The sequence below is a fragment of the Heteronotia binoei genome, chromosome 2 (genome assembly GCF_032191835.1).
Source record: "Heteronotia binoei isolate CCM8104 ecotype False Entrance Well chromosome 2, APGP_CSIRO_Hbin_v1, whole genome shotgun sequence".
NCBI lineage: Eukaryota > Metazoa > Chordata > Lepidosauria > Squamata > Gekkonidae > Heteronotia > Heteronotia binoei.
Genome location: NC_083224.1, coordinates 176,533,298 through 176,557,713, shown reverse-complemented (window position 1 = coordinate 176,557,713; position 24,416 = coordinate 176,533,298). Strand labels below are relative to the sequence as shown.

The window sequence follows — 24,416 nt, the reverse complement described above, 5'->3', positions numbered from 1 at the left end:
TCTTAAAAGAGACAGGAACAACCGGAAGGCTTCACTCATGTGAAGATCAGAATTGCAATATTTTTCAGCTCCCCCAACAATGCTGCAAAAAGGAATTTGGGCTACCAGCCAAAGGCCTACTGCAAAGAAACTAAAACACCCCATCCCTCCCCCATCCTTCAACAGAAATAGGCCTCCCGGCTCTCTTCATGCTTACGCAAAAGTAAGTAGCACTAAGTTGAATGGGGGCTTACACCCTGGGGAAAGTAGCACTAAGTTGAATGGGGGCTTACACCCTGGGGAAAGGCCAACCTTGCAAAACCCAAAGAATGAAACTTCAAGAAAACAAGACAAGTTTTTACTTACAGAATGCATATTTTTTTTATTAGCATTATTGCAACTTTTTAAAATAAGGTACAAGAATATATTTTTACTTTGTTTCTCTGTGATCAGCTTTCGAGTGCAAAAGAAAAAAAGACATTGTGCATGTTTCTTTGAAATAAATAACAGCTCCTATTCCTCCAGTTCTTTTTAAAAAAGAGTCCATTTGATATATATATATAGATAAATTTTTGCATAAGCTAGCAGATATTAAAGTTCTTTTTTCACCTTTCTCTCTCTCTCCCTTCCATGGTTAAAGAGTCCTTTGCAAAGAGCCGCGTGGCACAGAGACCACCACATCGTTTACTCCTCTCCCATAACCCATGAGAAATAGTTCTGGCCCAAGCACTCCTCTTCTCTGGCACACGACCCTGGCTCTCCAATGTCCAACCCCCGTTTATGCAGCCCAGAAGTCATTTGCCTTTGGCTCTGCCATTCTCCACATGCTCGCCAATTCCAGCTGGGAAGCTGCCTGCCTTTCATGGCTCTCTCTCCCCTGTTCCTCTTCCTTTCCCAGCAGTCACCTGACGCAGCTTCCACCCGGCCAATCGCCCGCCTCCGACCTCTTCCGTCATCTTCCAGGGCAGTGATTCACCCACTCTCCGTTCCAACGAGGGCGGGCAGGCGGTGGTGGCTTGTGGATTATTTGTTGTTGTTTTTTAAAAAAAGAACATCATCCCCTTCAATATTCTTTTTTTTTTCTTTTTGGCCTTTTAAAACACAGAACTCAGCACAAAACCCCCGGCGACAGGCCAGGGAGAGTTCAGCGTGCTTGGAGAGCGACGTAGGGCACCCACTGATTATTGCAACGGCTCTCTTCGCAATAGTTGGCCACCTCGGCCAAGCCTTGACTCTTCCACGACCCGGTGTGTGGATTCTGGGGGGGAAGAAAAGGGCACAGGATTAGAAAAACATTCTGACTGGCTACTACCCGATCCGATGCAGCCTTGCTTAGAAGATGCTTGGCCAGGGGCTGCAGCTCGAGGCAGGGGACACCTTTCCAAAGTCAATTTCGGCATTTGTTGCACCAAATCCTCTAGCATGAAAAATGCCAGGGAGGGCAGTGTTGTCTAAGTGACTTCAATTGCCCCAGTGGTAGAAAGTGAAACCCCTATGTGCGTTGGAGTGGGAAATCCATGATCTATAAGGAACTATTGCTACCTATTTTTATGCAACAGTCTGTTCCCTTCAATATGCATGCAAAAAAGATTCGAGGAACCCCTCTTCTCAAAAAGCCCTGATCGTGTGATACTCCCCCCCCCCCAAAAAAAATAACCCCAACAACAACACGGCAACACTCAGCCTTAAAATATGGGGAAAGTTTCTCTTGGGTTAATCAGACCAAATTAAACCAGTGAAGTTAGCAAGCTTGCACACCCCACAGCATTCCTCACTTATCTGATGAAACGTTCTGTGACACCCCCCAAAATAACTCCTCCCCTGCAGGGTCAAAAAAAAAAAAGACCATTCCCCTAATTTTTGATGTTTTGAGAAGGTGCTTGAAACATGCCCGGAGATCTACTCATCAGCCGGTGACAAGGCCGAATCCTGCACCACGCCCACCCCAGCTGTCAAGCCTGACGCGCTACACTGGCTTGCCAGGCTGAAGTGACCAAAACAGAGGTGCCCCCCGGCCAGACAACAACCAGCTCGAGGCGCCGGCAGGGCATTCCTGAGCCGCGTGCTCACTCCACTCACCGTCACCAGGATGCAATGCAGGTCTCGTGGCTCGGCGTTGTCCTGCGGGCCCTCCCCCAAGACGGCCGCCAGGCGCTCCATGCCGGAGATGCGCAAGATGTTGATGTCGTTGTCGCAGCAGAAGGCCTGGATGAGGGTGAAGTGGATCTGGAGGGCGATGTCGTCCTCGTCTTCCTCGTCAATGGCCAGCAGGCACAGCACCACACTGTCTGGGTCACTGGAAGAGGAGGGAGAGAAGGCAGAAGCCCGGTCAGGATCAGGTACGTCAAAAAGCCGGTGGGACTTTGCCCTTTGCAAAAGTCAACAACCCCTTTTGAGCTCAGGCTGCTCACCCCCCCCCCCCCCTCACCTGGGAACGAGATTCCTACTTGCAGAACTTTCTTTCAAAGCAAAACCCTTTCTGCACATCCAGCCCAGCCTGCCCGCCTCCACTCAAGTCAGTTTTGGGAAAAAAACCAAACCCAATACTTACACATTCATGAGTTTGGCCGATTCGTAAACCCCAACGGTCAGGCAGCCCTGCCTCTGGGCGGCCACCAGGAGGTCCTCTACGGCTTCACTGACAGACTTCATCCTTTGCAAAGGGAAGAAAACACACACACGATCAGATCAGGGAATCGAGCGAAACCCACACGGGAGGGGGGAAGAGAGGTTCCCCCCCCCCCCTTTAAAGTAGATTCTCTCTCCTTTTTTTGCCCTTAGCCCACAAAAAAGGACTCCGGCCAAGCACTTACTTCTTCTCCGTGTTGGCACAAGCAACCAGCTCTTCCAGGGTCATATTGTAACTAATCCAAACGGCACCCCAAATCCGGGCGAGGGACTTCAAAACGAATCGAAAGAAGCCGGCAATGTTTCCAAAATCGGCACCTCCAAGCGCCGGGAATTGCAGAGCGAGCAGATCCCCAAAAAAGGAGGCAAAAAAACCACAAGTTCCCAGGAGAAAACGGTGCAATTAATCCAGCAAGGCGAAGGAGACGGAGCAAAAATACCAAAGTCGTTTTCCCGATCCGGAACCAGAATTCTTCTCTAAAGACTGTTCTATTTCTGACGTGGGGAAAAGCGGCTGACAGCGCCTTTTATGACATCTCCAAAGGGGGCGTGGCCTCGCGGGGACTTTTCCCCCTACGATTGGTTCCTGAGCCACAAAGGAAGTCCGAGAGAGCCGCGGGATTGGTCGCCTTCTAGCAGCCACCACGTGGGGGTGGGGAAGTGTCGCAAGCCGGCGAAGGTTTTTTTTTAAAAGAGGGGAAAGGAAAAAAAAAAAAAAGAGAGAAAGAGTTTCGGTTGATTTTCCCAGCAGTGGAAGTTTCTGTAGCTGGCCTGGGATTTCCACAGAAAAAAAGGGCAGGGTTTTTCTTTTTTCTTTTTGCAAAGCCCGTTAAGAGTTTCTATGGGGAAATGCTTTTTTATTTTACAATGCAAAATGGTCCAAAACGATTGGAGGGGAAGGTTGGAAAAGTTATTGCCAGAAGCAGCAAGCGAGAATCTTAAAAATGCACGCGTGCAGATTTGACTCTCTCTCTTTTTTTGCATTTTGCAAAAACGACCTCTGCGTTGTTGTTGTTTTAGATCTAGATATTGTTTCCCCGGTAGTGGCGATTTTATTTTGCGCAAAAGAAAAAAAAAGTTGCAGTCTGTCAGGTCGGGAGGGGGTGTGTGTGGAGAGGGTGCAAAAAATGCACGGGCGGGACGGGGGTTCTTCCTTTTCTCCCCCCACCCACTTTCAAAGGGGGGGACGCGCAACTGCAAACGGCGGCGGCGCGCGTGGCGGGGGCTGTTCCCGGGCGTGGGCACGTGGAGGTGAATCAGAAGGCTCTGTGGCTCGCGGCAGCGGGGCCCGGGGTTTCGAGGGAGTTTCTTTCTCGGCAGTCTGCAGCTCTTCCCCCGCGACGCCCTCGCAGGGCGCCCTCCGTCCCCTTCCCCGCTGGCGACCCCGCCCCCTTGCGCCGAGAATGCGCCCCCTGCCTGCCTTTCATTTCTGCAGAAAACGCTCCAGGGGGGCCTCGGGTATATTTGCTCTGCTTGTCAGCGCCCCCCCCCCCCCCCAGAGCTTTCCGAGGAAGGCTGCGATCCGGACGCTTCCCCTCGTAGGACCTCGGCACCTGGGTCGACGGGCGGTGGGAGGCTCCGGCTGCAGTTTTGCAGACCGGCGTGCGGGGCCTTTGCCTGTCTACTCAGGAGCAAAGTCCAGCGAGGCTACCTGCGAGGGAAGCGCGCGGATCGGGGCCTTAAGGTGCCCATTTCGGCTCACTGGGCCTGGCGCTTCCAAATTCAGGTGCACGGGGATCGGGGCTTTGGAGCTGGCGAGGGGGGTTACTACGCCCCCCCCCCGGTCCAACGGCGGCAGGAAGCTTTCTCTTTCCCACCTGATGAATCAGGATCGGGTGGGTGGGTGGGAGAATCGGTTTTCCCGAGCTTGCGCTCGCCACCACCCCAACTGGGTGAGAAGTCAGGCGGGTGTCTTGCACGCCTGGTGACCCGCATTGCACTTCGGTTGGGTCATGCTTCCAGCGTGACAGGGCTCTTGCTTCATCTTTTGGCACGAAAGCTGCTGCAATTCCCAGGCAAGCGACGAAGGCCTCGTGCTGCTGCAGAATGGGGACAAAGATGAGATGGGTGACCCCCAAGCAGGGCCCTTGCCCCCCACCCCAAGGGGGGGAGTAGAAGCATGAAAGGCTGCCTAGGGGGAGCAAAAGAGGGGGGGGGTAGACTGCGCTTTTATGGAGAGGCTCCGCTTTTGATACGCTTTCAGGGTTTGTCAAACCGGTATTGTCCACCTACCTTTTAGCAGCGTCCAAGCAGATGCTTCCATTGTAGGGGTAGTTGTACCCTCTGGTTCTCCCACCCCTCCGCCCCCCTACCTGGTAGGATTGCCAGGTCTGGGTTGGAAAATACCTGGAGACTTTGGGGGTGGATCCGGGAAAGGGTAGGGTTTGGGGAGGGGCCTCAGCATGGCACGATGCCACAGAGTCCACCCTTAAAAGCGGCCGTTTTCTCCAGGTGAGCTGATCTCTGCCAGCTGGAGCTCACTTGTAAAAGCGGGAGATCTCCAGGCCCCACCTGGAGGCTGGCAACCCTACGTGTTCAGAGGTAACTAGGCAAAGTAGAAACTGGAGGTTCCATTTTATTACGGAGGGACCCTTTCTGACCAAGAATTTGTTTGATCGCGTAACAGTGAGAGGCTGTGGCTGCATCCTGTCGCAGGGAGTTCCACAAGTTTCATTCTGCATTGTGGGAAAGTCTTCTGCCCCATCCCTTTTACTGGAGGACCCAAGGTTTAAGATATTGAGAGAAGAAGGGGGCAAACCACCCCGGCTGGGTGAGAAGCTTATAATAATGGTTGACAACCACATTTAACCTAAAAAGGCAATTTTTTAAAATACAAGACAAATGAGCTTGTAAATAAAGATATATGGGGAAACCGAAGGCTGTGGACTACACAAGCCCTCAGTGCATCGGAATTTGCGTTTTTGCAAGAGGAATATAAGTCGGGGGGCTCTGCGGGTGCACAAGAGCCTATCTCTTGCATGACCAATACAGGCCTGGGCATGTATGAAGGACTCTGGATGGTTTCAGCTCTGGATAGGAGCACCGCAGAAGTCCTCCCAGCAAACTCCTGAAGGGAGAGTCTGCCCTCTGCTGGCCAAGGACGGAAGCAACACTAACAGGTGTCTGGCTTTGAAAAACTAAACAACTTTAAATCTTATTTTTATGAAATACATCGGGACGATGAATTAATTAGCTGACTTCATTTCACAGCCACCCTTTTCCCCAACAGAGATTCTAAGTCACCCCTCCGCATCGTTCTTCTCAGTTTTATCCTCACAACAACCCTGTGAGGTAGGTGAGGTTGAGAGTCCCAAGGTCACCAGCAAGCTTCCATGGCAGAGATGGATTCGAACCTGAGTCTTCAAGATCCTAATCTAGTGCTTTGGCCACTGCACCATGCTGACTAGACTCTTGAGTATTGTCTTTCTTCTGGCAGGTCCCCTTATAGGTCAGGTTAAATGGCCTAGGGAGAACAAGTGGAATCCTGATTTTAAAAAGAGGTTCTGGTAAAGGCTTTTTTTGTAGCAGGAACTCCTTTGCATATTATGCTGCATCCCCCTGATGTAGCCAATCCTCCTGGAGCTTACAATAGGCCCTGTACCAAGAGCCCTGTAAGCTCTTGGACGATTGGCTACATCAGAGGTGTACAGCATAATATGCAAAGGAGTTCATGCTACAAAAAAACCTCTGAGATCCTGGAGGCCATTGTGCATCGCACATGTGAAGAGGTTCACTTGCTGCTTCTTGCTGCTCCAGTTAAGAGTTTGGAGGTCATTCTGGCCTCAGCATTATTACTGGAGAAGTGAATGCTTTCTTCCATGTTCATCGCCTAAAGGAAAGCTCCATCCCTTGACTCACCCTGTCTGGCTCCTTGGGTTTTGTGGTCACAGTGTTGGACTGGGATCTGGGAGACCCATGTTAGAATCCCCCATTTTACCGTCATCACCGACTCCTTGAGTGCTTTCATCAGCGCTGCCTTCGCACCATCCTCAACATCCACTGGAGTGACTTTGTGACCAACACTGAAGTCCTCAAGCGGGCGGAGGTTACAAGCATCGAGGCACTGCTGTTGAAGACGCAGCTGCGCTGGGCAGGGCATATTTCTAGGATGGAAAACCACTGCCTTCCCAAGATTGCCCTGTATGGCGAACTTTCCACCGGCCATCGAAATAGAGGGGCACCAAAGAAGAGGTACAAGGACTTCTTGAAGAAATCCCTTGGCACCTGTCGCATCAACCATCACCAGTGGTCTGATCTAGCCTCAGATCGCAAAGCATGGAGGCACACCATCCACCAGGCTGTCTCTTCCTTTGAGAACGCACGCATAGCTGGTCTTGAGGACAAAAGGAGATTGAGGAAGAATCGCACTGCTACAGCACCACCCCCAAATCAGACTTTTCCCTGCAGCCACTGTGGCCGGACCTGCCTGTCCCGCATTGGTCTTGTCAGCCACCAGCGAGCCTGCAGCAGATGTGGACTACTGCACCTTTCTTAAATCTTCGTTCGCGAAGTCAAGCCGAGAGAGAGAGAGACCATGGAAGCTCACTGGGTGACCTTGGGCTAGCCACATCCACTCCGCTTAACCTACCTCCCAGGGTTGTTGTGAGGTTAAAATGGTGGAGAGGAGAATGTTGCAAAACTGCTTTGAGTCCCAGAAAAAGACAGAGTCTAAATGAAGTAAATAAATAAATGCATGCGTGGATCTGTGCTGTGGTAAACCTTGAGGCTAGACTACTTTAATGTACCCCACATGGATCTTCCCTTGAAGGCAGCTTGGAAATGCTAGCTGGTGCAGAACTCTACAGCTATAGGGAGCTAGGCAGAACACTGCAGAATCACAGAGTTGGAAGGGGCCAGGTAGGCCATGTAGTCCAACTCCCTGCTCAGTGCAGATCAGCCTAGAGCATCCCTGACAAGTGTTAGTCCAACTGCTGCCTGACGGCTGCCAGTGAGGGGGAGCTCACCACCTCCCTAGGTAGCTGACTCCACTGTTAAACAACTCTTACTGTCAAAAAGTTTCCCATAATATCTAGCTGGTACCTTCCCACCCTTAATTTAAACCTAACGATTGCAAGTCCTCTCCTCTGCTGCCAACAAGAACAGCTCCCTGCCCTCCTCTAAGTGACAGCCCTTCAGATACTTAAAGAAAGCAATCATGTCTCCCTTCAACCTCCAGACTGAACATTGCATAGCTATGTATTCTGCAGATAGATCCAGGTGGGTAGCCATGTTGGTCTGAAGCAACAGAACAAACTTTGGGTCCGGTAGCGCTTTTAAGACCAACGAAGTTTAATTCTGGGTAGAAGCATGCACATGAAACTTAAGCTTATATCCAGAATTAACGTTTGTTGGCCTTAAGCCACTGGACACAGACTTTATGTATGCTGCAGTCATTCCTCTTGTTACTTATCAGTTTCTCATTTCAGTTCAAAATACTACTGATTACCTAAAGGTGAAGGTAGTCCCCTGTGCAAGCACCAGTTGTTTCTGATTCTGAGATGACATGCATCTTGATGTTTTCATGGCAGACTTTTTACGGGGTGGTTTGCCATTGCCTTCTACATTTTACTCCCAGCAAACTCTGAAGGATGGAAGACTGAGTCAACCTTGAGCTGGCTACCTGAACCCAGCTTCCACCCGGATCGAACTCAGATCGTGAGCAGAGCTTGGACTGCAATACTGCAGTTTACAAGCCCTTTATGGCTTTGCACCTGCATATCTCAATGTGTTCTGCTGCTTTCTCTCATCTGAGCAAAGCTTTTGAATGGTGCCAACCCTCCAGAAGGCTACAAGCAACAGCTGTGCATTCTTTGTTGTGGCTCGCACTTTGTGGAACGGCCTCCCCAGGGAGACCAGGAAGCCTCCCACCCTTCCACCGTTTCACTGAAGGTGTAAAATGGAATAGTTCGGGAGGGCCCTTGCTATAAAGGGAAGAGCCTCGGAATGTCAATCGCCTGTGAAAATCCGAAATGGCTCCCTCTTCCCTCCGCCTTCATGCTGCATTGTTTCTCAGAGGCATTATACCAGCTTGATCTTCATTTCCCTCTAATTATGAAATCTAGTTAAGTGGATCCTGTAATTTGTGAAATTATGGCCATTTTATGTCTTACACCTTTTTTTTTTTTTTTAGTTTCAATAATTTTATTCATCCATTGCAATACATAAAAAACCAAAACAATGATACCACTAACAAATTTACATTACACATACGACAAAATAATAAAGTACATACCTCCTTAAATATCCTCAAATCATAAACTACTTATTCAACCCCTGTAACAGAATTTATAGGATAAACATTATCCCATAACACCCTTCCTTCATCCCAGTTAAGGTATGACTGTGGCATAAAATTCCCAATATTCAACTTGTTATAACTTTAATTTAAACAATATATTATTATGTTATATTATAACTTTAATTTAAACAGTACTACCGTTATCCAATATACAGAATATAAAGTATTATAATCTTTTATCCTAACCTATTTTTAATTTTTCTCTAACCATATATATACCTTTTCCCATTTTTTTATTGCGTCCTCCTTCAATTTTCCATATATTGTGTTAACCAATATGTCCGTTTCCATTAACTGCATAATTTTGTAAATTAATTCTTCCCTTTTGGGGGATGTTTTAGATTTCCAATTTTGAGCCAATAACATTCTAGCCGCCGTTACAATGTAAACTACAATGAATTCATCCTCTCTGGGAACCATCCCACGTACTAAGGACAATAACATAAACTCCGGTTTAAGCGGAAAATTAATCTTCAAAATTTCAGTCAAAATTCTATGAATACCTTTCCAGTATTTTTTGGACACCTTACATGTCCACCATAGATGATAGTAGGTTCCAATCTTCACTCCGCATTTCCAACAATTAGGTGGGAAGTCGTGATTAATTTTGTTTATTAAAACCGGTGTAATATGCCACCTGTGAAAGAGTTTGAAGAAATTCTCCCGGTAATTAACCGGTTTTATGATCTTAAAATTATTCCGCCATAACATTGCCCATTGTTCCAACGTTATATTGTATTTTAAATTTGATGACCATTTCACCATTACGTTTTTAACCGATTCGTCCTCCAATTTTATTTGTAGTAAATAATTATAAACCTTCTTTATCGTTTTCCCAGTCTTATCTGTTATTAACTTGTCAAAATCAAAATTTGTTCTCGTGAACCCAACAATTTTATCACAATTATATTTAGCCATAATTTGGGTCATTACCCACCAATCCAGAGTAATTCCACTTTGTTCTAAGTCATCCTTCCTCCTCATTTTATTCTTCTCATCTAATAAATCCGAATATCTTAGAGATTTTTCGGGAGACCACAGTTGTGGACGAATAGATGCCTCCATTGGGGATATCCACCTAGGCGTTTTGTCATAGATTTTCCTTTTTATTTTTGTCCAAGTTAGCAATAAAGACTGACGAATTAAATGATTTTTAAAGTAATTTTGTGGTTTCTTAATATACCACATATTAGCGTGCCAACCGGCTTGTAAATCGGCCCCTTCTATTGCTAACACACGGGTGTTTTCTAACATTACCCAGTCTTTCAACCAACAAATTGAACAAGCAGTATGATAAATCTCAAAATCAGGTAGCCCTAAACCTCCGTTCTCTTTTTTGTCAGCTAGTATTTTCCAGCCTATTCGAGGTTTCTTTCCTTGCCAGACATAATTTCTAGCCAATTGATTTAATTTCTTAAGAAAAGGAGCCCTCATAGCAAAATTCACCGATTGAAACAAAAATAAAACTTTGGGAAGAATATTCATTTTCAGTAATGACACTCTGCCCATAAATGAAAGTTTCAAATTAACCCAACATTTGAATAAAGACTCTATTTCTTTTAATAAAGGAACATAATTATTTTCATAAGTGGCACTGCATTTATCCGAAACAACTATACCTAAATATCTAATTTTTTTCTCTCTTTTAAATCCTGATTTTCTTTCCAAATCCGCAATTGCCTGTGCCGTCATATTTTTGGTTAGCCACTTCGACTTACTTTTATTTATTTTTAAGCCGGCAACCTTCCCATATTCTTCCAAATGATTCAAAACCGTCTCTATTGAGTCCAAAGGATTTTGCAACACAAGAACCATATCATCTGCGTAAGCTAGTATTTTATAGTTTTCTCCTTTAACCTTTATCCCCTCAACTTTGTCATCCAACCTAATTGAGTCAATTAAAACTTCAAGAGAAAAAATAAACAGTAAGGGAGAAAGGGGACAACCTTGTCTCGTACCCTTGGTAAGATGGACTTCTTCTGTTAAGTCACCATTGACGATTATCCTAGCAAACTGTTTGTCATATATAGCCCGTATATTTTCAACAAATTTTGCCCCACAATTTGATTTTTCCAAGAGTTCTAACATAAAATTCCATTCTAAATTATCAAAGGCCTTCTCCGCGTCGAGAAATAAAAAGGCTAACTGTTTATCCCTATTAAACTCCGAGTATTCCAGAAAATTAAATAACAGCCTAACATTTGTGTGCATTTGTCTTTTTGGTAAAAATCCAGATTGATCAGTATGTATAGTTTCCCTCAGTACCTGTTTTAATCTACTTGCCAGAATTGACGTAAATATTTTATAATCTGTATTTAATAAGGATATAGGGCGATAGTTTCCAATATTATCAGGGTCTTTCCCAGGCTTGGGGATAAGAGCTACATTACTGTACCTCCACGACTCTGGGATTATGGCCGAACACCAAACCTCGTCTAATAGATTTTTAAAAGGATCTATTATATTCTCCTTAAAGGTTATGTAATATTCCGGAGGAATACCATCAGGTCCAGGCGCCTTATTACTTTTAATTTTTGTCCAAGCTTCTACTATTTCACACATCGTAATTGGAGCCGTTAAAATTTCTTTCTGTTCATTAGATAATAAAGTCCGGACCCTGTTCTTCAAATAATCTTGTTGTTCAAACTCATGGTTTCCCTGTTTTCTATATAAATTCTTATAGAACTCCTGCACTATTACTTTCATTTCTTCTAAAACCTACTGGAGGTTTCCGGTTTCCGGCGGGACGGTGCAGTTGCGTCTCGAGTGAGCTCCTCGCGACGAACTGCGAATTCAGCCTGTTGGGGGGCCTTCGGGTCCGCACAACCTCCAGTCGAGGGAGGTAAAGTGCACTAGAGAGCAAGGGGAATAGTGGGGAGCCGGTCAGGGCAATCTCCAAGTGTTTACCCTTAGTCTTATGCACCGCGGCTGAAGGCGTCTATGGACGAAAAAGTTCCAGCCACCGGATTCTTGAGGTGGGCTGTGGTTGGCGGTGGTGGACTACAGAGGCGAAAAGAAGCTTTTTGTTGTTGTTGTTTATTTGCTATCCTCCTAACTGCTCAGCGTTTTTTCTTTCCTGGCTCCTCCCCGGTTGGGGGAGAGAGTAAACGAGTTCGCATTGCTACGCGGCAGCAGGACGGCTAGAAAGAAAAGTTCAAGTGTTTATTTGATATTTGCCTTTTTTTTTTCCTCTCCTTCTGGAGAGGCAAGTCAACAATACGAAGGGTTTTCTTTCCTTTTCCATTCTGGATTATCAATTGGAGGGGAGTAAGAGGCTCTCTACGTAGCTTTTTCTGGGAAAATACCCGGTCAAGAAAAGGTTAACTGGAAGTACTGGCGAGGGAAGAGAAGTGTGGGCGTGACCGGGCAGAGACGTTGCCGGGCGTGTCGACGTTGCGGAGAGCAGGGGGAGAAGCAGATACTGGGCGGGCCGTCCAGAGAAGTTTTTCAACGCGGCGGACAAAAGCGGAGCGCTGCTGTTTAAAGAACAGGAAGTGAGACATCATAACTGGAAAGTAGGCAAGACAAGTTTTTGTTTCAAATCAACGCGGTTATATTTTATATGGTTTTCTGCTGTGCCATCAGACAAGAACGGACTGTGAAATCTAACTGGACTAAGATCGGATTCTTAAGCAAACCATTAATGTTCAATGCACATTAAGACTCACATCGCTGGCTTAATTTGCAGCCCTTGACTCAGGTTTCTAATATCAGTGGGCGGAGTTATTCTTTGCATTGACAATTGATGAAGTGATAATTGACAGTGATTACCTTCAAGCTCTGAGATTTGGGCAGCTGGTGGGTCAGCTGTGTTTTTTTGACTTACGTCTTTGTCTTTTTTTTTTCATGGTGTTATGATACTGTGAAATTGTTGCTTTGGGTTGCTTTGGGTGGTAGATGAATATAATGTCCCAACCAGTGAAAACAAAATTCTCGCCTGGGCAGCCAAAGGCTGTAGGTGCTGCCTTATCACAAGATGTGGTGAAAGATATGCAAGCCAGCTATTTAGATGCTTTAAATCAATTGAAGGCAGACTTAACCAAGCAGATGGAGGCGGTTGTCAATAGAATGGAAAGTCTGGATAATAAATTCAGCGACACAAAGAAGGATATATCTGAAGTAGTTAAAATAACTAAATTAATAGAAGGCAAACTTAGAATAATGGAAGGGAAAATGGAGGAAATAGAAGTTAAGCAAGAGAAATCTGAGGTGAAAGTGGTCCAGATGGAAATGGACCAAGCTGAGTATGTACTCAGGTTTTTAAACATTCCGGAGGAGAAGAACGAAAATCTGGTTAATGTAATGAGTGAAGCCTTAGCAGAACCGTTGATGATGGAAAAGTCAGATGTAGAAAAGGAATTTGATTCAGTATATAGAGTTAATACCATTTATGCTAGAAAAAACGGGCTCAGCCGAGAGGTTCACTTAAGATTTACACGCAAGTTGATTAAGGAGAGAGTTTGGAAGGAAGGAAGAGACCAGCAGCTGACTATTAAAGGGGTTAAAATAAAAATAATGAAGGAAATACCCTGGTCGGTCAGAAGGAGGAGGAAAGATTTCTGGCAGTTGGCCCTTGCCTTGCAAGGAAAAGGGATTATGTATAGATGGCTGATCCCTGAGGGGTTGCTGTTCACATACGGGAATAACAGATACAAGATAGATTCAATGGCTAAACTGGAGGAGTTTTTTAAAACGTATATAGGTGACTGGCAAAAAGGGGAAAATAAGACGCCAAATTCCAACGGTTTAGAGAGGCAATCAGACCAAGTAGATCCATCTAAAGAACTTCAATTATCAGATCCAGAAGAGCACGAAGAAGGAGAGGTTTATCAATCCGAGGAAAGAAAAAGGGAGACTAGATTACAAAAAAAAAAGAGACTTCAATAGATTAGGGGAGAAGTTAAAATGGCAAACAGATTAAAAATTATTTCGGTTAATGTTAACGGTCTTAACTCCCCTCAAAAAAGGAGGAGAATTTTTTTACAGTTAAAGAAATATGATGCAGATATCACATGCTTACAGGAAACTCACATGAGGCAGAAAGACGGAAAGCTTTTACACTATAATAGACTGGGTAAAGAGTTCATCACTTCAGAGGCGGATAAAAGAAAGAGAGGAGTGGTGACATATGTCAAAGAGGGTATACAGGCTGAAATGATTTTTGAAGGTAAAGAGGCAAGAATGCAGGGAATCGAAATAATAAAGGATGGAAAAAAATTTCTTCTGATTAATGTTTATGCACCTAACCAAAATCAAAGATTATTTTATAAGGATTTGTATTCTAGGGTCTCCAAAGCTGACTACGATAATATATGTATAATCGGGGATTTAAATGCGGTTGAAAATCCTGAGTTAGACAGAAGTTCAATAAGAGATAAAAGGAAATCCAAAGTCAAAAGTGGTAATACTCTCCCTGAAATCTTTCTGAGAACAGTGGAGGAATTCGCCTTAGTGGACGCTTGGCGTACGCTTAATCCTAATACTAGAGATTATACCTACTTCTCAAATAGACATGCTTCATGGTCCAGGATAGACTCGACCTGGATTTCTTTGGGATTAATGAAAGCGGTGCAAGAAGTTGAAATTCTCCCCTCCACAATCGCCGACCACTCACCCATTATGTTATCTTTAAGTACCTCTAAAAAGAAGTCAGGATGGTCTTACACCTTTTTTGTTCCACTGTTCTTTGATTGTCTGCTTTTATTGCATTCCTCATTGTATGTATTATACTATTTTTCTCTCTCCTCCCACAATTGTACTTATAATTCTGTAATCCATTTCCAGTCTCAATGAGAAAGGATGCCAGCCTCCAGGTGGGACCTGGGGATCCTCTGGAAATACAGCTCATCTTCAAACTGCAGAGATCAGTTCCCCTGGAGAAAATGGATGTTTTGGAGGGTGGACTCCATGGCACTGTACCCCACTGAGATCTCTGTCCTCCCCAGGCTGCATCTAGGAATTTTTCCAACCTGGAGCTGACAATCTTACTCTCACCATGCCCTGCCAGTGGACTGGGGAGACCTGGCAACCCAAAATGCAGTAAAGAAGTGGGGCTTTTTTTTTGTAGCAGGAACTCTTGCATATTAGGCCATACCCCCTTGATGTAGCCAATCCTCTGAGAGCTTACAGGGGCTCTTAGTACAGGGCCTACTGTAAGCTCCAGGAGGATTGGTTACATCAGGGGTGTGCAGCCTAATATGCAAAGGAGTTCCTGCTACAAAAAAAGCCCTGTGAAGAAGTAAAAATAAATGAATAACTTCTCTGCCTCCCCCAAATTCCAGAACAGCCTCTCTCTCACGAAAGGAATATGAGCACCCTTCTCCTCCCCTCTGTAACAAAAATCTTCTCCAGTTGTTTTTTGTAAGCCAAGTGGCTGTTAGAAGCTCAGAGCAGCTGAGGCTGTTTTTCTTCCTGGTCAGTTGGCAACCTCAGGGACAGGTGAAAAGCCAACAGGTGCAGATGTCCTCAATGTAGCATCTTCATATTGGGGGAGGGGGATGTACCTTGGGGATTGTTGTCCAGCACAAGAGCCCCACCAGAAAAAGAAATCCGGCAATCCTCTTTTTGAGTGTTCTTCCCCCAGAAACCACGGCCAAGCGATTCATCTATCCCGAGGGTGGCCGTACTTGTTTAATGTAAGAGCCACATAGAATAAACGTCAGACGTCTGAGAGCTGGAAGACATGAACGTCAAATGGAAGAAAAATATATGGGGGAGGGTGAGGTGGAAAGAAAACAGCTTTAACTTAAAAATGCATTCTCCAAGCTGCCGGCTGGCTCGGCTTGGAGAAGTGATTTAAAGAAATGCCTTCTCTAAGCCAGCTGATGGGGTGGTGGGGACTTTGAGAGCCACACAATCTACGTGAAAGAGCCACAGTTTGGCCATCCTGGTTTATCCTATTCGTTTGGACAGAGCCTCCAGATTCCACCCGACAACTGTGGCAGCCAGTCGTTCCTGACTGGGGTGGGTTGGTGACCAGCTTTTCCAACTTTATCTGAAGAAGTAGGCAGTGACTCAGGGAAGCTCATTCCCTGTTGCAAATTTTGTTAGTCTTTAAGGTGCTTCTGGACGCTTGAACTTTTCCAAGCTTCCTTGCTTGAACATATGAAGCTGCCTTATACTGAATCAGACCCCCGGCCCATCAAAGTCTACTCAGACTGGCAGCGGCTCTCCAGGGTCTCAACCTGAGGTTTTTCACGCCTACTCGCCTGAACCCTTTTTAGTTGGAGATGGTGGGGATTGAACCTGGGACCTTCTGTTTACCAAGCAGATGCTCTACCACTGAGTCACCGTCCCTCCCCTTCCCTGGGCCACTTTCCCATGCTTGTCATAGCAGCTTGGTTCAAAGGGATGAGATGATGCGAAAGGCTCAGGGCATAGCGTGGGCCCGTCTGGATTCCGATCTGTGCCAGGATGGGACGCCGCTGGGGAATTCCCTCTGGATGCTACTTTCTACGATGGTAGAAAAACGGTAGGTTATGAATAATATAATAATAGCACATTTTTTTATGCCGTAGACATCACCTCCTGGTTTCTGCAAATGGAGCTGCCTGCATCTGACTGCAAAGAGCAATGCAAGATGTTTCCCCCCTGGTCAGCTGGCAACTCCCCCCCCCCCCCCCCGCCGTGAGTACGGCTGCAAGATCCAGGTTGGGAAACCCCTGGAGATTTTGGGGAGGACAAGGACCTCGTTGGGGCATAACGCCATAAAGTCCACCCTCCGAAGCATCCACATTCCCCAGGGTAGCTAATCTCTGTAGTCTAGAGAGAAGATGGACAATGTTAGACTCCGGTGGCACTTTTAAGACCAGCAATGTTTTATTAAAAGTATAAGCCAGGAGTGGCCAGACTTGCTTAATGTAAGAACCACATAGAATAAATGTCAGATGCCTGAGAGCCGCAAGACAGGGAAGGAGGGTGGAAGGGAGGCAGGAAGGAAAGCAAATAAATGAGAGGGGTGTGTGGAAAGAAAGCAACTTTAAATGCATTCTTCAGGTTGCCTGCTTGGAGAGAAATGCCTTCTCCAAGCTGGCCAATGGGGTGGTGGGGGCTTTGAGAGCCACACAATATGTGTGAAAGAGCCACATGTGGCTCCCGAACCACAGTTTGCTCACCCCTGGCATAGGCTTTTGTGTGCATGCACACTTTCTCAGATACCTTGAATGCAACTTTGTTGATCTTCAAGGTGCCACTGGACTCGAACTGCGTTCTGCTGCGCCAGACCAACACGCCTACCCACCTGGATCTCTAGAGATGAGCTGTAATTCCAGGGGATCCTGCAAGTTCATATAGGTTGGGTCTCCCCCTCCCATTCCTCCCTACCTCCCAGGCATTCTGTGTTGTTCTGAGGTTTGCTTTGCTCTTGCTGGTCTTAGCAAGTGTAGGGGGGGGGGGCTCTTCAAGGCACAGGATGGAGGGGGAGAGAGGGCCTCAGGAAAAGGACAGGCCCACTCCAGTTCATAGTGGGAAAGCCGCTAAGTCCCGATTACCCTGGGGAGAGATTATTTCAGGTCTCGCTAAGCGTGAAACGGATCTTTACTTTTTAAATTTTCCCATGTAGCTGGTGACGGCCACCTGCTGGCAGCCTTTGGTCTTGTAAAGAAGAAGATATTGGATTTATACCCTGCCTTTCACTCTGAACCTCAGAGTGGTTCACAATCTCCTTTCCACCCCCCAACAACAGACACCCTGTGAGGTAGGAGAGGCTGAGAGAGCTCTTACAGCAGCTGCTCTTTCAAGGACAACTCTGCGAAAGCTATGGCAGACCCAAGACCATCCCAGCAGGTGCAAGTGGAGGAGTGGGGAATCAAACCTGGTTTTCCCAGATAAGAGTCCACGCACTTAACCACTGCACCAAACTGGCTCTGGGATGGGTTCTGGGGAGGGTGCAGGTTAGTAGTGTTAGCCTCTTGCATCCAAAGACTCTCGTGGCACCCGGAGAACTGCCAATTTGATTGCGGCATTAAAGGTTTTGTGGCCCAAACGCTAGTTTGCCAGATGCATGAAGAGTCACCTTCAGTGGTAAGATGCAGACATTGACCTGCCTGCCCCCTCTGATGGTCGACATTCTAAATCAACCAATATCCTAAATTGATTTATCCCTTTGTCAGCATTCTAAATGGATTTGTTGACTGACATTCCAAATCTGTCATCTCACATTCTAAATTGTATCGGTCTGTCTGTCAGCCTAGCTTTCTTGTCTTGTTTGAATGGATGTATTTACTTCATACTCTGTCATTCTCCCCAACGGAATCCCAAAGCTTGCATTGTTCTCCACCCCTCCATGTTCTCCTCACAACAACCCTGGGAGGTAGGCTAGGCTGAGAACTTGGGGCTAGCCCAAGGTCACACTCAGCAAGCTTCCGTGGCAAGAGTGCAAATTCGAACCTGGGTCTCCCAGATTCCAGCCTGACACCCAGGGGTGTTGAACTCGTTTGTTATGAGGGCCGGATCTGACACTTGAGCCGAGCCATGTTGGGCTGAGCTGTATGTGTACCTATTAAGATTAGGTAGCAGAGATATAAACTTGATAAAGGACACAGACAAACACAAAGATTTTTTTTTTAAAAAACCCTAAAAATAAAACATGCCTAAATAAACGTTAGCACTCGTTGATCTTAAAGGTTCTTTCTTTATATCCCTCCCGTGGGATCCAGGGAACTTTCCTTCCTTCCCCAGGGGGCCAGGAGGTGGAGGAGCCTCAGCCAATAGAAGGAAGAGAGGCTTGGCTCAGTAGCTCTGCTGTGCAACTGAAAGAGTCTGGCAAAGCAAGCCATCCCTTTCCCCCTTCGTCCCCAAGGGAGGAGCCTCAGCCAATGGAGAAAATAGACTTTGCCCCTGTGCAGTTGAGCAAGCCTTGCAAAGCAAGCTGTTATGCAGAAAGAAGCAGAGAGGGAGAAGGAAGCAGATGACAGCCAGTTGCTTGGGGGCCTGATAGAGGCCCACGAAGGGCCTGATTCGGTCCCCGGGCTGCATGTTTGACACCCCTGTTCTAACCGCTGTGCCACACTGGCTTCTGAGCTAGGGAAGCATCCCTTTCTAACTCAGTGTCTCTCAGAATGTTTAACAGGGTGGGGAAGGGTGAACAGCATTGGGGTTTGTATCCCATTATCCAGGTTTCTGCTATACTTGGGTTTCTCTGTTTCCACAGGGCCTGGTGGGGGGAGGTGAGATTCTGAAGCATGAGCAGTGGCCTAACATTGAGCATGAAGCTGCCTTCTGCGGAATCAGATCATTGGTGTATTGAAGTCAGTATTGTCCACTCAGATGGATAGCTGCTCTCTAGGGTCTCAGGCAAAGATCTTTCACATCACCTACTACCTGATCCTTTCAACCAGAGATGCCTGGGATTGAACTTGGGACCTTCTGCATGCCAAGCAGAAGCTCTTCCACTGAGCCACAGACAACCTCCCCCCCCCACATATCCCAAGCTTGGAGCTCATATCCCATCCTGTGCTCTGAGGTGTCTTTGAACATATTCAGAGTGCATTTCTGTCACTATGAAATAACCACAGCAAGCTTCCTCCCAATCTATCAGTCTAGGACAGGGGTGGCTAAACTGTGGCTAGGGAGCCACATGCGGCTCTTTCACACATATTGTGTGGCTCTCGAAAGCCCCACCATCCTGTCGGCTGGCTTGGAGAAGGCATTTGTCTCTTTAAATCACTTCTCCAAAGAAAAGCCAGCTGGCGGCTTGGAGAATGCATTTTAAGTTAAAGTTTCTTTCTTTCTTTCTTTCTTTCTTTCTTTCTTTCTTTCTTTCTTTCTTTCTTTCTTTCTTTCTTTCTTTCTTTCTTTCTTTCTTTCTTTCTCTCTTTCTTTCTTTCTCTCTTTCTTTCTCTCTTTCTCCCTTTCTCCCTTTCTCCCTTCCTCCCTTCCTCCCTTCCTTCCTTCCTTCCTTCCTTCCCTCCCTCCCTCCCTCCCCATGTATTTGTCTTCCTTCCTCCCTCCCTCCCTCTTGTGGCTCTCAAACATCTGATGTTTATTCTGGGTGGCTCTTGCGTTAAGAAAGTTTGGCCACCCCTGGTCTAGGATGATGGAGTTCAGTGTTTAGAACTGGCCACAGTATCACTTTAATTTTAAATAACGCTCATCTTGCGAAGTAATATGAACACTTTCTATTTATTTATTTAAATATTTATAGCCCGCTCTTCTCACCTCCAGAGATCCAAAGCAGCTCCCCCCCCCTATAATTAGACAAACAAATGAGCAGTAAAGGATTTCTAGTTACACTCATCGGACCGGCACTTTTGAGATAAGCATGAATATATCTTATTTTAATCCTTCCAACAACCTTGTAAGGTAGGCTTGTACTATTGTCCCACATACTATTGTCCCTATCTGCTTTTTTGCAGCAAGAGTCCGGCAGGAACTCATTTGCATATTAGGCCACACCCCCTGATGGCACCATTGTTTTGCACAGGGCTTTTTTGTAGAAAAAGCCTGGCAGGAACTCGTTTGCATATTAGGCCACATGGCCAATGCCACCATTGTTCTGCACAGGGCTTTTTGTAGAAAGCCCAGCAGGAGCTCATTTGCATATTAGGCCACACACCTGATGTCTCCATTGTTCTGCACAGGGCTTTTTTGTAGAAAGCCCAGCAGGAACACATTTGCATATTAGGTCACACCCCTGACACCAAACCAGCCAGAACTGTGTTCCTGTGCATTCCTGCTTTAAAAAAGCCCTGGTGCCTCTCTTGTAGAGGAAGGAAGCAGCTGGCAGCAAGGAGCGGGATTTGCTTAAAGCTGCCTAGTGAGTTCATCACAGACAAGAGTCACATTGGGCTCAAATTGCTTGTAGAGGTAGCCCAATGATGCTCTTGGCCCTGCCATTGATGGTGGCTCCCAGCTTTTGAGTAAAACAGACCATGTGCTGAGCAGCCGGATGTTGCCTCTGTGTGCGCCGGTCGCTTCTGCCATGTGTCTGAATGCATCATGCGCCAGAAAGGTTTTGGCACGTCTGCAGAGGGTCCCAGATCTCATGTCGGAGATCTGATTAAATACAGAATTTTGGATACTGAATCACAAAATCTCTCTGTAGCGCAACCCAAAAAAACTTGCTCTCTCTTGAGCTTGGAGATTCCATGAGAAGCAGGTCATACGGCTTCATCTCTCCACTCCCTGCAAATCCCGCAACAACAGCTTTAACTTTATGGCCAGATTTAGTGTTATGCCACCTGCAGTCCTATATGGCAATTTTCAAAAGGCCCCATATCAGCTAGATAATTGTCCTGTAAACTAAGTTGCATTGAAACAATTTCACATATTCTTTTTTTTAAAACTGTCCTTTTTATGCACAAATCTGTACTAAATATCTATCTAAACCCTATTTTGGTAAATAAGATGAGAGTCTCTGACTCCATTAAGATTTATTTTATCCTGAATGATACCCCTCGAGACATAACTGAGAAGGCGGCTATCTTTTTGCAATGTGCCATAAAGTTGCTCTGGGTTAACATATAAAGCATTCGCTTGACGGTATATTTATCCGACTGCAATCCAAAAAGCCATCTGTATTTTATGTTCCATCTTATCTGGTTTATACGCCAATAAAGGACTGAACGATTGGCTGATTGACCTGAGCCGCGGCTGTGCCCACCACTTCTCCTGTCCGTCTCCTGACTTCCCGAGGCTTTGGGGAAGCACATGGCTGGGTCCCTGACAGCGCTGTGACTCAGCACCACAAAAGCCATGGAGTGGGCCATGTGCGTGTGTGAGCGAGAGAGTGTGTGTGTCACACAGAGAGTGTGCTTGTGCGGAGACACGTCTGGGGGGCTGGAAAGAGATGTGAGCGGAACCAAATGTACTTGTAGAGAATATTTATCATCTTTACTTTATTTATAGCCCCCTCTTTCTCATCGAGACTCGAGATGGAGGATTACGCGGTGGAAGTCGATGCAAAGAACAGGGACTAGATCCCTGAGAAGCAAAGCAATAGGACGGAGGGTTACAGCAGTCCGAAGCAAACCCCAAGGATATGTTAAACACAAGTGTGGAATTCTAGCAGGAGCTCCTTTGCATATTAGGCCACACACCCCTGATGTAGCTAGTCCTCCAAGAGCTTACAGAAAAGAGCCTCGTAAGCTCTTGGAGGATTGGCTACATCAGGGGTGTGTGGCCTAATATGCAAAGGAGCTTCTGCTAGAATTCCGCCCCCCCCTGCATACTATACACCATGAGATAGCTCAGGCTAGCCCAATCTCATCAGATCTCCAAAGCTAAACAGGGTTAGCCCTGGCTAGTATTTGGATGGGAGACCATCAAGGAAGTCCAGGGTCACTATGCAGAGGCAGGCAGTGGAAAACCATCTCTGAATGTCTTTTGCCTTGAAAACCCCATGGGGTTCCCAGAAGCCAGCGGTGACTTGATGGCACGCACGCACACACGGTTCACAGCCCCTAACGGCTTTCCTGAACCATAGGATAGTTTCCTTTATAAAAATGCCCTCTTGAACAATTCTGTTTTGCATCGTTTGAGGCATGATGGAACCGTGGGAGCAAGAAAACCGGGGCATGTGGTGTGCATGTATGGTAGGTGGCTTTTAAAAGGGAGATTAGAAATCCATGGAACAAGGAGAGGTCTATCGGCAGCTAGTCGTCACAACAGCAAAACAGATCCTCCATGTTCAGAGGAAGTGTTCAGAGGGGAGCTTTCATTTTTGTTATAGGCTCTCCGTGTCTTACAGTGGCAAGATGTTCCCAGGGCGATGCTAACTGGTTTAATCATCCTTCGGACGAGACTGACACCATCAGACTCCTTTGCAAATAAATAAGCGGAAGGACAGTAGAAACTCCCAGGAAGTAAATCTATAGGAACTGGAGTAGTGGTATTAGACCAAACCCCCTGATGTCACCATTGTCTCACACAGGGCTTTTTTTTTTTGGTAGAAAAAGCTCAACAGGAACTCATTTGCATATTAGTCCACACCCCATGACCAGTTTGGTGTAGTGGTTAAGTGTGCGGACTCTTATCTCGGAGAACAGGGTTTGATTCCCCACTCCTCCACTTGCACCTGCTAGCATGGCCTTGGGTCAGCCATAGCCCTGGCAGAGGTTGTCCTTGAAAGGGCAGCTGCTGTGAGAGCCCTCTCCAGCCCCACCCACCTCACAGGGTGTCTGTTGTGGGGGAGGAAGGTAAAGGAGATTGTGAGCCGCTCTGAGACTCTTCGGAGTGGAGGGCGGGATATAAATCCAATATCTTCTTCATCTTCTTCTTCTTCTTCTTCTTCTTCTTCTTCTTCTTCTTCTTCTTCTTCTTCTTCTTCTTCTTCTTCTTCTTCTTCTTCTTCTTCTTCTTCTTCTTCTTCTTCTTCTTCTTCTTCTTCTTAATATTTCACCTAACAAAAACAATAAGTGATAAAGAGGCGAGGTAATATGTGTGGTCTTAAGATTTGGAAATTGGATCATGTTGAAAAAGTCCTGTGCTCTTACCTTTTTTACAGTCCTTACAACTACCTTGTAAAGGCAGGCCGGACATAAATGAGACTCTCTCAGGCCGGGCCATGTGTTTCATAAAATGCAATGCCAGGTAGCAGAGACACCAACTTTATAAAGGACACAAACATGATGATTTTTTAAAAACTTGAAATAAAACATGCTTCAAAGATTAGCACTCTTGCAATATTTTGTTTATTTAACAGTTTCTGAAAACTGACATCTCTTGCTCTGAATTATTGCATCAAAATTTGGAGACAATGTCTGTGCTGTAGCAAGTGCGAGTATGCTGTTCAGGTGTTGTAGGGGGGCAGGATGAGAGAGAGGAGGCCCACCTAAATTTCATCTGATGAGTATGTGACTTAGGCAAGCTCTGAGCAAATTAAAGTTGGTATTTCACGCTAGGCATTCATTTATTTATTGCATTTTCATCTCACCTGTACCCGCAGGGAACTCAAGGAGTATATATTGTTCTCCCTGCCTCCATCTGATCCTCCAAGCAGCCCTGTAAGGTAGGATAGGCAGGGAAGGAAAAACTGGCTTGGGTGAATTTTTCATGGCGTGGGGATTTAAATTTAGGACTTTCCTCTCCTTGATAAAGTGTAACCACTGCACACCACTATCACTCTATAATTCATGGGCACAAGATGTTCAGTATCGTAGATGGCTTTTAAAAGGAAGATTAGAAATCCATTGAACAAGGAGAGATCTATCACAATAGCAAAATGGAGCCTCCATGTTTGAAGGCAGTGTATCTGCTAATACCGGTTGCTTGTGAGGGAGATCAAGCTAGGGAGAGTTAACTCCTTTCTCCCTTGCTTGTGGCCTTCCCAGTGGGATATTAGGCTGGGCCAGGAGTTTTCTTGTAGCAGGAATGCCTTTGCATATTAGGCCATGCCCCCCGATGAAGCCAATCCTCCTGGAGCTTACAGTAGGCCTTGTACTAAGAGCCCTGTAAGCTCTTGGAGGATTGGCTACATCAGGGGTGTGTGGCCTGATATGCAAAGGAGTTCCTGCTACAAAAAAAAGCCCTGGGCTGGGCTGCAGTTGGAAACATGCCATTGGGTGAGAGACAC

The 24,416-nt window shown here is 46.2% G+C and overlaps 1 protein-coding gene across 1 annotated transcript; it reads right to left on the bottom strand.

Moving 5' to 3' along the window:
• Nucleotides 1–334: 334 nt before the first annotated feature.
• GADD45B (growth arrest and DNA damage inducible beta) lies at nucleotides 335–3,109 on the bottom strand. The gene is made up of 4 exons (XM_060232512.1): nucleotides 2,793–3,109; nucleotides 2,531–2,632; nucleotides 2,059–2,275; nucleotides 335–1,237 (listed from the first exon to the last, which is right to left on the bottom strand). The coding sequence occupies exons 1-4, from the start codon at nucleotides 2,834–2,836 to the stop codon at nucleotides 1,124–1,126; spliced, it is 477 nt and encodes a 158-aa protein (XP_060088495.1). The 5' UTR covers nucleotides 2,837–3,109; the 3' UTR covers nucleotides 335–1,123.
• Nucleotides 3,110–24,416: the final 21,307 nt, after the last annotated feature.